Source organism: Lycorma delicatula, chromosome 8, assembly GCF_047948215.1.
Source record: "Lycorma delicatula isolate Av1 chromosome 8, ASM4794821v1, whole genome shotgun sequence".
Taxonomy (NCBI): domain Eukaryota; kingdom Metazoa; phylum Arthropoda; class Insecta; order Hemiptera; family Fulgoridae; genus Lycorma; species Lycorma delicatula.
The window spans coordinates 52,931,779-52,945,506 of NC_134462.1; the positions used below are offsets into that span (position 1 = coordinate 52,931,779).

Genomic DNA, 13,728 nt, shown 5'->3' on the forward strand with positions numbered 1-13,728 from the left:
TGGCCAAAATTGTAACTAGAAATGAAAGTTGGGTCTATGGCTATGACCCTGAGACCAAAATGCAGAGTTCCCAATGGAAAACCAGTTCATCTCCTCTCCCTAAAAAAGGCACGTCAGTCAAAATCCAACATCAAGATCATCCTCGTTTTTTTTTTTTGATAGTGAGGGCATAGTGCGATCAAAGTTCGTTCCAAGGGGAACAACTGTAAACTCTGAATTTTATAAGGGTATACTGCAACGTTTTCAAAACGACGTATGAAGAAAGCGACCAGAAAAACGAACCAATGGCTTCCTTCTTCACCACGACAACGTGCCGTGTCACACAAATTCTCAGTTTACTCAATTTAAATGTCAGGAAAAGATTTTTGAAAGTGTATGTTTGGAGTGTCGCTTTATATGGAAGTGAAACTTGGACAATCGGAGTCTGAGAAGAAAAGATTAGAAGCTTTTGAAATGTGGTGCTGTAGGAGAATGTTAAAAATCAGATGGGTGGATAAAGTGACAAATGAAGAGGTATTGCGGCAAATAGATGAAGAAAGAAGCATTTGGAAAAATATAGTTAAAAGAAGAGACAGACTTATAGGCCACATACTAAGGCATCCTGGAATAGTAGCTTTAATATTGGAAGGACAGGTAGAAGGGAAAAATTGTATAGGCAGGCCACGTTTGGAATATGTAAAACAAATTGTTAGGGATGTAGGATGTAGAGGGTATACTGAGATGAAACGACTAGCACTAGATAGGGAATCTTGGAGAGCTGCATCAAACCAGTCAAATGACTGAGGACAAAAAAAAAAAGAATGAATTTTTACTTTCTTGAATTATAATGCTATTTTTTGTATTATTTTTAGTACATTTTAGGATATTGATTATCATGTCTGTAATTGTTGTTCTAATGCATCTTTAAACGGTTCAGGTTAAATTTTTGCTTAAAATTTTGTTTATAATTCCCTTTCTGAGTAATATAAGTAAATCAGTTGAATAGTGAGTCAGTAAATTCTTGACAACTATGAGTAAACTAGTCTTATATCAAATTTTTCTAGGTCATATCTTGTTCTCCAAAAGAGGGAGATGTTCTTTCATTTCTAAATTATTTATGTATGTAAGCTGAAATTGCAAGTTTCATAAACACTGAATATGCCATTCATATGTAAAGTACATATGTAAGTATGTAAAGTACTCACTTTACATCTGACTTATTACATACATCTGATTATTCTACATAGTAGAATAATTACATGTCAGATAGTAGAGCAATTTGTTGTTTTATTAGGCTTTTGGTTTATTAGTTCTGGCTGAATCAGCAACTTACCACACACATTTAGAAAGTTTGTATTTTTACTAGATTGTAGAAATTGCGTAATTTTTGACAACTTTGTAGTAATGAATGCACATTTGGGACAATGTAATTATCATGAAACAGGTTATATCATTGCATGATAATTCTGAATATACAGTGAGTTAGTTACCCTGACTTATAAAAAAATAAAATGGGAGATAGTAGAGACATGATTTTTCCAATATAAGATATCAGAATTATTCAAAATTTGTTGGATAATACTGATGAATAAATAGACTCCAAATAGAGTAGTAATAATAATATAGAATTCACAGTGTTTTTTTTTATCTTTAGAAAATAATTTTTATTTTTTAATATTATTAATTATTTTTATTATCATTTATTATTTTATTATTACAATGACTGAAGACTGATTGTGATGTATATAAGGATTATAAAGCTGATCTAATGCTCTGTTTTCTTCATAGTATGACAAAATATAATCATTCTTGGTTGCAGATCACACTTAAAGGAGACAACACAGTGTAGAGAGGAGTCCAGGTGTCCCGCAAAAAGTAAAAAATTCTTGTGCAATTTTGCGCAAGAAGGCCAACTTTCTCTATCTTATTTTGTTTCCTTTTGAAAAAGTATCAACTCATTCTAATCTAAAATTTTGTAAAAAAAATCTTTGATCCATAATAGGTACATGTCAAAAAAGCACTACAATAAAAAATAAATAATGTTTTTTTTTTTAAGTTTCAAATCATTCACTCACCATTGTAACTCACTGCATAATCATGTATGATAAATACACTACTACACAGTCAACATAACCTCAAATTTTTTCAACCTTAAAATAAGCATAACTGAAAAATGACTACGAATCTTCATCAAATTTTCACACATACAACTTCAGATAACAGTACAGCATATCTAAATTTCAATGTAATTGATCTAGCAGTTTTATAAAGAGAATAAGAAATGCCAATTAGGTATTAGATTTCATAAAAGAAAAAGTAGTAGAGAGGTGGCAACAATTGTATATATTAATGTTGGTTAGTATATACAAGCAACTAATGGTTAAAGGGAACGAACAGCTCCCAGGATACGGATTCTCACTCCCCTATAAGTGCCAACAGCCTTTTCACAGGATAGATGAGCAGTAGGATTTTGGGGCTTTTTTACCCAGGGGATGAGAAATTACCCCAAGGTGGAAGAACCTTCTTTAAGAAGTCAATGGCATTAGGATGCATAAGGCAACAGAATACCACTGTATTACTTTTACCTAGTCAAGCACCATAATGATGTCTTCTTTTGTTAAATATTCTGGAAGTAAAATGATTTCCCATTTGGAACTCCAGGAGAAGTAGTAGTAGAAAGAATGTTATAGAAAAAGACAAAGCAGTTAGAATAGGTACATGGAATGTGGAGGACATTATTGTCATCAGGTAAGTTGGAAAACTTTAAGAGAGAAATAAAAATAAATAAAATGGATATAGTAGGGATAATTGAGCGGAGATGGGGTGGAACAGGAGGGTTGAGAAATGGTGACGTTACCTTATATACCTTAGGAATTGAAAGAGAAGAAACGGAGTAGGAATAGCAATAAAAAAACAGTGTAGCAAGAAGAATACAAAAAGTAATTTATCTGGATGATAGAGTAATAACTTAAAGGATTGGAATGATGTTAAAAGATCTAATAGTAGTTGAGGTATACATACCAACGTTATAGTGTAAGGGTTGAACATATTGAAAAGATGTACAATAACATTGAGAAATTATTAGAAATAGAGCAGGATTGTTGTAAAATAATAATGAGAAACTGGAATGCAATGGTGGGAGAAGACCAAGATGGATAGACAGTGGGCAAGTTTGGATTGGGAACATGAAATGAAAGAGGAGGCAGGCTGGTTGAATTTTGCCAAGAGAAGGATTTGTTCATTATGGATACATATTTTAATAATCGTAAACAAAGATGTACTTGGACAACACCAGCAGATGGATCTTGCTTTCAGGTTGATCATTTTTTTGGTTGAAAATAGATATAAGAATGCTGTTAACAAGGCAAACTGACTTCCAGGAGCTAACATAGGAAGTGATCATATTCTGTTAATGATGGAAATAAAAATAAGATTAAAAATAATTCAAACTGCAATGAAGGTGAACAAATAGAATATAATAGGTGGCTAGAGAACATAAGGAGAGTAGAAGTGAGTGAAATTGTGACAAAGACAATTACTCAAGATAAAAGGGAAAATGAACCTGCAGAGGAAATGTGGTCTAGGATAAAATCATCTTTGAGAAATCTGCAAAGAAAGGAATCGGTTTCTATGAAGGTATCCAGGCAAAGAAAGCTTGGGTAACACAAGAAATTATATAAAAAAAGGAAGAAAGAAGAAAATATAAAAATAAAAGAAGGTGAATACAACAGAGCAATCTATCAAGACTGAATAATGAATTAAAGAGAGAAACACATGAAGCTAGAGAAAGGTGGCTAAAAGAAGAATGTTAAGACATAGAAAATTAAAAAAAGAAAAGGAAATATGAAATGTTGTATAAAAAAGAAAAAAATGCCACATGTGATAGAAGAAATCCTACTTATAAAGTAAGAGAAATTGAGAAGAAGGAAATTTGAAACACGGAAAGTTGAGCTGGAAGAAGAAGAAGTTATGGAAGCATAGAAAGGCCCACCAATTTTGAGATTTGAAATAATTATACAAGTTATTAAAGACATGAAGAACAGGAAAGCAACAGGAGTAGATTAACTTCCAATAGAACTATTTAATTGTTTAGTATATGAAATAATCTTATGTGTGCACTACAATTTATGATACTGGAGTATGGACAGAAGATTTCATTAAAACAAGAATGGTATCAATACCTAAAAAGGTTGGAACCAAAATGTGTGAAGAACATAAAACTGTCAAGTTAATATCACATGCTGCAAAAATAATTCTGTGAGTTATGAATAGATGGTTAATTACAAAAGTGGAGGAGAGTGCTGGGAAAGAACAGTTTGGATTCAGAGAAGAGGAAAGGAACAAGAGAAGCTGTAGGACTGATCAGAATGATTGGAGAGAGATATTCTTAAAGAGAAGAGGATTGAGTTTGTGTTTTATATATATGGAAAAGGTAATCGACAGAGTACAGTGGGAAAAGTTTTTTGAGATTAAGAAAGAAAAGAAATTTGACTGGAAGGATAGGAAACTGACCAGATAATTGTATATGAAGCAAAAAGCAGCTGTGAAAATAAATGAGAATCTCGTAAATTGGTTAGAATTAGGCAAGTCTGCTGTTACCGCCAACACTTTTTTGTTTACTTTTTATTAGGAAATGTTGAAAGAAATATTGAATGATCAAAAAGGAGTAAGTGTGGATGGAAGAAATATTATAAAGTATGTCAGATTCGCTAACGGTCTGCTGTTTGTAGTTAAACGCTGAGACATTACAAAACATTATAGAAGCATTGGAAGGAGGGATGAAGTAATATGGGATGGAAAATAAAATATGTAAGGGATTTCCTCATATAAATAGAATATCTGAGGAAAACAAAAGTTATGAAGGTGAATTAAAGGTAAGATATGGATGTTGTAACAGCAGAACAAAAAATTGAACAAGTAAAAAGATGCAGATATCTCGAAGAGTACTAACTGAAGTCTGAAGGAGTAAATAAGAGATTAAGTTGAGAATTAAAATGGCAAAGGAAGCCTTTTTTTTAGAATGAAAAACCTACTCTGCAGCAACATGGATTTGAACCTGAAGAAAGAGACCAGTAAAATGCTATGTTTGGAGTACACTTTTGTTCGTTAGTGAAACATCTACACTGGGGAAAAAGAAAAAAAGATAAGATCAAGGCTTTTGAAATGTGGGTCTGGTGGAGGATGGAGAAGAAGATAAATGGGTGGACAGAGTAACATAGAAGTATTAAGAAAAATAAATGAAGGTAGAACATTACTGGCGACTATCAGAAAGAGGAAAAGAAACTGGATTGGGCATATAATTTGGGGAAAAGGAATAATTAACACAGTTCTTAAAGGCTCCATTGAAGGTGAAAAAAGATGAGGAAGGAAGAGGCTGAAGTTAAATGACACAAAGGGTAGTGAAGATTATGATGAGACAAATAGAAAAGCATGGGTAGAAACACATGAAGACACAGCTGTACCAGGAACCTGCCAGCAGACAGAACACCACATGATTGTAATATAAATGTATAAGGAGACTCAATTCTAAGTAAATGGTATTTTCTTGCTCCTCATACCTCAAAACCTAAAGAAAATTCATTTTCACCTGTACTCCCACCTTACTTTTCTTTGAAAAATTGGAAAAAAAGAGTAAAATTATTTTACTTTTGTTATTATGTATTAATAAAAATCACATTGTTGTCACATTGTATAATTAAAAAAAATACCAGTACCAATCATTAATAAATAATTTTCTAGTTGTTTATTTTATGTAATGTCATTTTTTATTATTTTGACATTTAGAAAAAATTGAATAATCTTTTTTTATAGAGTGGCATTTTAACTGGTGGTGCACCATGTCATGATTACTTTTATTCTTTGAAGAATGTTTCATTCTGTGGCTTTCATCCTGGAGACCATAGATACCTTGGATTTATAACTAAACATCCGCATTTCCAAAGGTTTGCTTGCCATGTCTTCCTTGGATGTGAATCAACACGACCAGTTGCAGAATCGGTTGGGTAATTATCATCTTGTTACCTCTAAATATAATTGTATATATATTTTTTTTATTTATAACCTTAGGTGCATTATTAGTATTTATAATCCATGAATAAAGACTAAATTCATATAAATGCAACTCAACAATTTTTGATTTTGGTAATCTTCAGAAAACAGCTTATTAATGCCACTTTAAGTGTTGCATTTATTCAGATACTTTAATTTCTTGAGTTGTGTCAGGTGCAACATGACTCTTAGGAGTAAGGACTGAAGTGTACTGCAATATCCAGGACTAAAAATAAATGAATAAAACCCAGGACCTAAATAAATTAATTCATTATATTTACAACCTTTTTTGAGTACTTCCTTGTAATTCATATTCTCCGTAATTAAAAAATACTTTTGCACTGGTATTTGATCGTTTTTGAGGATGGTTTAATCTCGTATTATTATTTTTGAGTTTCCTTTAAAAATTTGTCTATAATTTAATTTTTACATCAAAAACATTTACAGCTTTTTAATCTTCTCAGTAAATTTTATTTAGTTCATCATTAAAAATTTTTAATAAATTATATTATTATCAAGTTTTAATTAATAATGCTTTGGGTATTATTACTAGAATATCATTAAAAATAATAGATGTTATTAATACAGGGTGTCCCATATAAAACGCAACCCATCAATCACTCATCCATGAAATTTCAAAAGTCAAGCTTACTCCCCTACTCGTTACTGAAATGGTCTCGTCCAACATCTGAACATCGCGGCAACGCAGCAGAACACTACCGATAGTAACAACAATGCAATCATAACGTTCAGTGTGTTGCTAGAGACAAGATGGTGTTTTCGCTAGATGAACGTGTTTTCATTGTTGAGTCGTACTTCAGTACAAAATCAGTGGTTGCAGTGCAAGATTTGTTTCGCCATAAGTATCCAGATAAACCAGCTCCTAACAAAACATCAGTATTAAGGTTAGTTGCAAAATTTAGTGAGACTGGTTCTGTTAATAACAAGGAACACAAAAGATCTGCGTCAGTGTTGAATACAGATACAGTCACTGAAATCAAAGACCGATTACTCGTCTCGCCAAATAAATCGATCAGACGTTTGTCTGCTGAAATTAATTTGTCTAAATCAACTGTTCATCGGGCGACCAAACAATTACAATTACGACCTTATCGCATTCAAACGGTTCATCAACTTCTTGAGCCCGACAAAGAAAAACGGCTACAATATTGTCAATGGTTTCGTCAGTTTCTGCGTGAGGGAATTAATGTTATGGATTTGTTATTTTTCACAGATGAAGCACGGTTTCATTTGGATGGCTATGTAAACAGCCAAAACAGTAGAATTTGGAGTGCTGAAAATCCCCATGTTTATCACGAAAAACAATTACACCCGCAGAAGTTGGGCATGTGGTGCACAATATCGCGGAAGAAAATAATCGGTCCTATTTTTTTTCGAGTTCACCATTAATGCAGAACGCTATCAGGATATTTTATTTCAGTTCATTGCACTCTTGGAAGAGGAAGACAGACACTGCTGGCTGCAACAACACGGTGCGATATCGCACTACGCAGGTTCAACTTTTGATTTCATTGAGGAATTCTTTGGTAATCGTGTTATCGGTCGAGGCTTGTGGCCACCAAGATCTCCAGATTTGACTGCGGCGGATTTTTTTCTATGGGGTTACCTCAAAGAAAAAGCCTACAGCAACAAACCACGAACACTTGAACAATTGAAAGTCAATATTGAACAAGATGTATTAAATATCCAGCCACAAACTTTGAAAAAATTTGCAAGAAATGCTGTAAAAAGAATTGAAGCTTGTATTCAAGAAGATGGCGGCCACTTCCAACATTTACTCTAAACGTAAGGTAATGGATGGTAATAATAAAAATTACATTTACATTTACACATGCCTTTTTATTATTTCAATACCTACCAATATAAGGTTGGGTTTCGTTTTATATGGGACACCCTGTATTTAAATCAGTAAATTATTTCTAGTGTGTGAATAATCCCCTAAAATTTCCAATATGGTGTAATTTGTTGAACAGTATGGTGAAATGAGATAACACTTTTAAAATTATTAAAAATTTTGAATGATTCATTTTCAAATTAATTGAACATTTTTCTCCTTATAAATAACATATGAAATAGTGTTACACATTTCTCACATCCATCATCAATTTATATTCCAGTTTAAATTTTCCTGGAGTATATGAGCATCTTTATGCTACCATTCTTTGAATAGATAGCAGACATTTTTTTATATGTAAAAATCATACCAAATGACACATTTATCATAACAGATGAACCATTCCACATATAAAAAATTTACAACTTTATCATACATGTTACATTTCCCAATACATACAGCACTTTTGTCAGCAGATAACTGCACTTAAGAACTAAATATTATAAAACATCCGGCACAGGATAATAGTTGTATACTCTTACAAACAATTTGGTTCATAAAATATGAAAAGAAAAAATCTGCCTAGCGAAATTACATAACACTAACATTCACCTACCAACACTAGTACAAATTGCCAGATCACACACTGCCAAGAACACAGTGATCATTGCCAGAACACACTGTCAAACACAGCTATTCAGAAGTATTAAATTGCTGTGATTGCATTAATTACTACACTGAACAAATTGGACGGGTGCACATTTACTCACAAATACAAGGGATATGTAAGGAACAGGAAAGAAGATTACTGTCCCTTTTAAACTAACATATATATAGTAAACTTCATTGACAAAGATGCTGATAATTAGCTCCAAAAGACCTAGAAAAAGTGAGGTCCATTTATTTGAAAGCATGCTGTTATTGAAATTTTTAATAATTTTAAAAATAACTAGAAGTTTAAATTTTAGAATCGATTCATTAATCCTTTATTTATGTAAAATTAGTTATTTAATGAAAAATAAAAAACAGACTTATTTTTTCATATTTTTTTTTTTAATTATTCCATTTTTTAGTATAAATGGTGTGTCTTGACAAGATTGTTGGAATACAATTCTTGATACCATAATGATACTGATTTACTGATAATAGGCTTGATATTTACCTCAAATCATTAAACCTAAACTGAAATTAATGTAGCTTTCTTTAATTAAGATAGTAGATAATATTAATGAATCAAATTGCTACAGGAATGACATGGTAAATACTAACTTGTTTGAAATAGCAGTCTCTGTTCTAGTGTTATAATACTCATTTATAAATTAAGCATGGTGAACTGGGCTATTAGAATATTGTTTTACAGTTACTATGTACTTTTCTTAATTTTTAATGGAATCAGCCATAAAGCAGATAGTAAAACCCCTTTGAATGTGGTTGAAAAATATAAATGATATGATTGTGTTTATTCATTTAATATTTTGCTTTTTTTAATTAATCATATTGATTTTATTTACAAAATAGCCAAACAACAGAAATATGTAATTTTATTTCATATTAAAAGATTTTTCACATCACTTTTAAAACATCAATCTGCTGCTGCACCTCTAATAAAAGAACAGAAAAAATCCAAAAAGAATTTCTGAAGACATACTTTTTTATAAATCTCATTTTAAAACCTTGGATCACATTTTGTCATGATCAGTAAATAAATCTTACATGCATAAAGTCTAGCTTTACATAAAAGAATCTAAATTCCATAAAAGTCCAGCTTTTATGGAATTTTACATTAGGCTACAAAGAATACTTTGCAGTATAAAAATTTAGATGGTGTTATGATAAAAAGTAAATCCCAAGATCTAAGTTGTGTAAATAAGCTATGAGTATATGTCTAGTATGTGGCCTGAGTGAATCTGTTCAAAAAATACACTCACTCAAACAACTTCTGTTAATTTAGCAGTATATATAATTTCTGCACGTTTATGTTCATTTGAATGCTCAACTACTTGACAATAATTTTGACAAATCGTAAGTAGAAAATTTTAAGTAGATTTTGAGTGAATATTGGGCTTAGAGCTTGTAAGCTTTGGAAATGACTCTTCAGATCATCAAATTGTAGTTTGTAAGTGAGGCTTTAAACATGAACAATCTAAGAGGAACTGGTTACATTCTTATTTGCTGTTTTCAGCAATCTCAGTTGAATATTTTGTAATAAACTGTTAAACTGTAATATATGTAAAAATTAAATTATTAATAGAAAATTATAAAGTGATTTGTATTTATTTTCCAGGAGGGCTTTTCAGAGGTTTTATACAAAATTCATTGAGACTGCATACCCTATTGAGGATATTTATATAGAATAATGTGATTATATATATATATATATACTCTTGTATACATGAAAAATTAAATATATAATTTATATAAATAAATAAACGCATATACCTATAAGGTGACTTGTAAAATATATATTAAATTAATATATTGTTTATTATAACTTATATTTATTATGAATATAAATAATATATTCAGTTTTTGTGGTCATTCAGTAAAATCCTCTCTCAGTGCATTAATAAATAAATTCATAAATACTGTATAATACTATCAAAAAACCTTTTGGGTTAATATGGGAACAATTCATCAGGGTCAGAACTAGACCACTGTACCTACAAATAAATTTAGGTTCCAATGCAAATTTTCCATGCTCCATCTGGTGTATTATATAATTAGGTTTAGTTATTTTTTTAAATAAGTTTTTGGAGTGTTTTTAAAATGTATGTAACAACATACATTTTTTTTATTTATTATAGAGTGGATGCTTTTTAATACTCATTATCACATGAATGTAATTAATTTTCCTCTGATTTAATAGTAGTTATCGTCAGTGCAGAACTAGAGGAACATAACTCTAGTTTACTCTAAGCAAAAAGAAAGAGCACTAATATATTTTTATGGTATTTTTAGCTGCATGAACTCTAAACTCACAAAAACTTAATTCTTAACATTTAAAAATATATTTTCATTTTTTTATTAATGCACTTTTAAAAATAGGATGTACACATGGAGTTACATGTCATTTTGTCTCTAACAAAACCTTGGTTGTTTTGTTTTTACTTCCTTGTATAAAGTAAAGGAAGTATTGTAATCGTGAAAAATTTCTGTTTTCAGATTTCAACAGAAATATCCATTTTGACCATCCCTGAATCCATTCTGACTAGTTTTGGCATGATGTCTGTACATACATATGTATGTACGTATGTATTTCGCATAACTCAAAAACAATTAGCCATAGAATGTTGAAATTTTGTACTTAGGACTGTTGTAATATCTAGTTATGCAATTGACTGGGCCAAAAATGTCTATACAGTCAAGACTCTAAATAAAACAGGGTTTCAATTTTGAAATATTTGGTTTTGGACTTCTTCTTAGCTGCAGTAATAAGCCTTCGTTGAGAGCTTTTCAATGATATATCATAAGTGGTACTTATTTGCATTGGTTCCATAGTTATATTTAAATAGAATTTTAATTAATGAAATATTTGGATCTTACAAAGGGAAGGTACATCGGTTCAAATCCGACTTTATATATACATAGTTTTTTAACTTTTTAAAAATTTAATAACAAGATCTGTTCAAAAAATAACTGAACTTTTTTATTTACTCGCCAACGGAGATATTTAGTGATGTGTGGTTGATATTGTGTTCCACATAACCTCTGTAACCACATGTTCTTGAATTGTTGATATCTCGTTTAGTTTTTGTTATTGTTGTTTGAGTACAACATGTTTAAGTCTTAGTAGAGATTTTTGTAATGTGTGATTTTTTTTATGGTTGAACTTTTGTCTCAGTGTCGTAGCCATAAACCCAGCTTTCATCTCCCGTTACGATCCTTTGCATGAATGTTTCATCTTCATCAACTTGTTCAAGGAGTTGCTGGCAGTTGTCCACTAGATGTTCTTTCTGCTGTTGAGTGATCAAACGAGGAACAGACTTTGCTGCAACTCGATGTATGTTCTACTTTTTAGTCAAAATGTCATGGCATGGTCCAATCGAGATGCTAACCTTTCTGCAAGTTCTCTGACAGTCAAATGGCAATTTGCCCACACCAGATCGTTGATTTCCTACACATGTGTGTCACCAGTTAAAGTCGAAGGCCTTCTTGGTCAAGGGTGATCTTCAGTTGACTGACAACCACTTTTAAATTGTGAAAACCATTTGCAGCATTACGTATGACTCAGAGTATCATCTCCATAAGCTTGTTTCAGAACTTGTTTCAGAAAGGTTTCTGTGAAAGTTTTTCCCCGTTTCACACAAAGTTTTATGTTGTATTGTTGCTACTGTAAAACGCAGATTACAAAAATCACTATTAATACTTAAATATATTGTACTCAGATAACAATAACATGAAAAATAAATGAGATATCAACAATCCAAGAAAATATGGTTACAGGAGGTTATGCGGAACATGATGCTGCCAACCACACGTCTCTAAATATCTTCATTGGTGTGTAATTAAAACAGTTGGGTTATTTTTTGAGCAGACCTCATATATTGATTTATTAGTAATTATTAACCTCTGAGTGTAAAAATATTTACAATAAATAATAATTCAATAATAACAATACAAAAAAGATATGAAAAAAAATCAGAAGTTATTAGTAAAATAAAATTTTATGTACTTTTCATTTTAATTCAAACATTTTCACAATCAGAGGTTAATAATTATTAATAAATCAATATATCTAAATTAAAAAAAAAAAGAGTTAAAAATATATGTATATGAAGTCAGTTTCAAACCGAAGTGTGCATGCTTACGGATCCGATATGTCCTCACTTACACCACATATTTGCTTGAGTAACTTGAAACAAAATTAATATATAAGGTAATGTAAATGCTAAGGAAACTTGAATGATGGTGGAACAAACATTGCTCATTATTCTGCAATTTTACCAAAAGGTTTTAATGTCATTCTTTTGAAATCAAAGTATAGACGAGATGTGAGACCTATTGAAAATTCACAAACTGTAGTAACAAGTGCTATAAATTCAGAATAAATATGCAAAGAAAAAACCCACCAACATCATACTTATTTTAAACCCAGTAAAAACATGTTAAAAATGTATATTAAAAATGTTGTAACCTTTTCCAGTTTTGTTTTTATTTTCATTAATTTAATGAAAAATATATATTTATATAAACCAAATTGATCCACCTAAGTACAGAAATATACATTAAATAAAATGACTTACCTTCTTTCTTTTTTCTTTTTATTGTTTAGCCTCTGGTAATTACTGTTCAGGTAATACTTCAAAGGATAAATGAGGATTTACACTCATACATATCAATGTATGAGTGTAAATAAAGTGTAGTCTTGAATAGTCTCAGTTTGACCATTACTGAGATATGTGGTTAATTGAAACCCAACCACCAAAGAACACCGGTATCCATGATCTAGTATTCAAATCCATGCAAAAATAACTGACTTTACTAGGACGAACGCTGGAACTCTCGACTTCCAAATCAGCTGATTTGGGAAGACTCGTTCATCACTAGACCAACCCGGTGGGCCAACATGACTTATCTTACTTTTTCATATCTTTACAAAAACATTTTCGTGGAAACCCACATCTTGAGTTGTTATTTATTTTAAACTGTTTATTATGTCAAATTACATTTTACACACAAATACATTCAAAGTTATGAAGGTTGTTCAGTTTTTGGTCAAGGTCGCAGACACAACGTTGTTAGAGAAACCACAGTTTTGCCAATTTCGCATTAACGGGCTAGGGTTTGTCAACAAATGAATGGTGTTATAAACAACATAACCCAAGGTTGTTTATTATTACAATTCT

General features: G+C 31.1%; 1 protein-coding gene across 2 annotated transcripts in view; it reads left to right on the top strand.

Annotated features, from left to right (window-relative positions):
• Positions 1-10,322, top strand: part of Aplip1 (JNK-interacting protein Aplip1) — a 51,745-nt gene extending 41,423 nt beyond the window's left edge. For both annotated transcript variants that reach the window (XM_075373024.1, XM_075373026.1), the window contains 2 exons: positions 5,791-5,981; positions 10,167-10,322. In XM_075373024.1, the coding sequence (XP_075229139.1) occupies positions 5,791-5,981; positions 10,167-10,239 (264 nt within the window). In that variant the 3' untranslated portion in view covers positions 10,240-10,322. The remainder of the gene's footprint in view (positions 1-5,790; positions 5,982-10,166) is intronic.
• Positions 10,323-13,728: the final 3,406 nt, after the last annotated feature.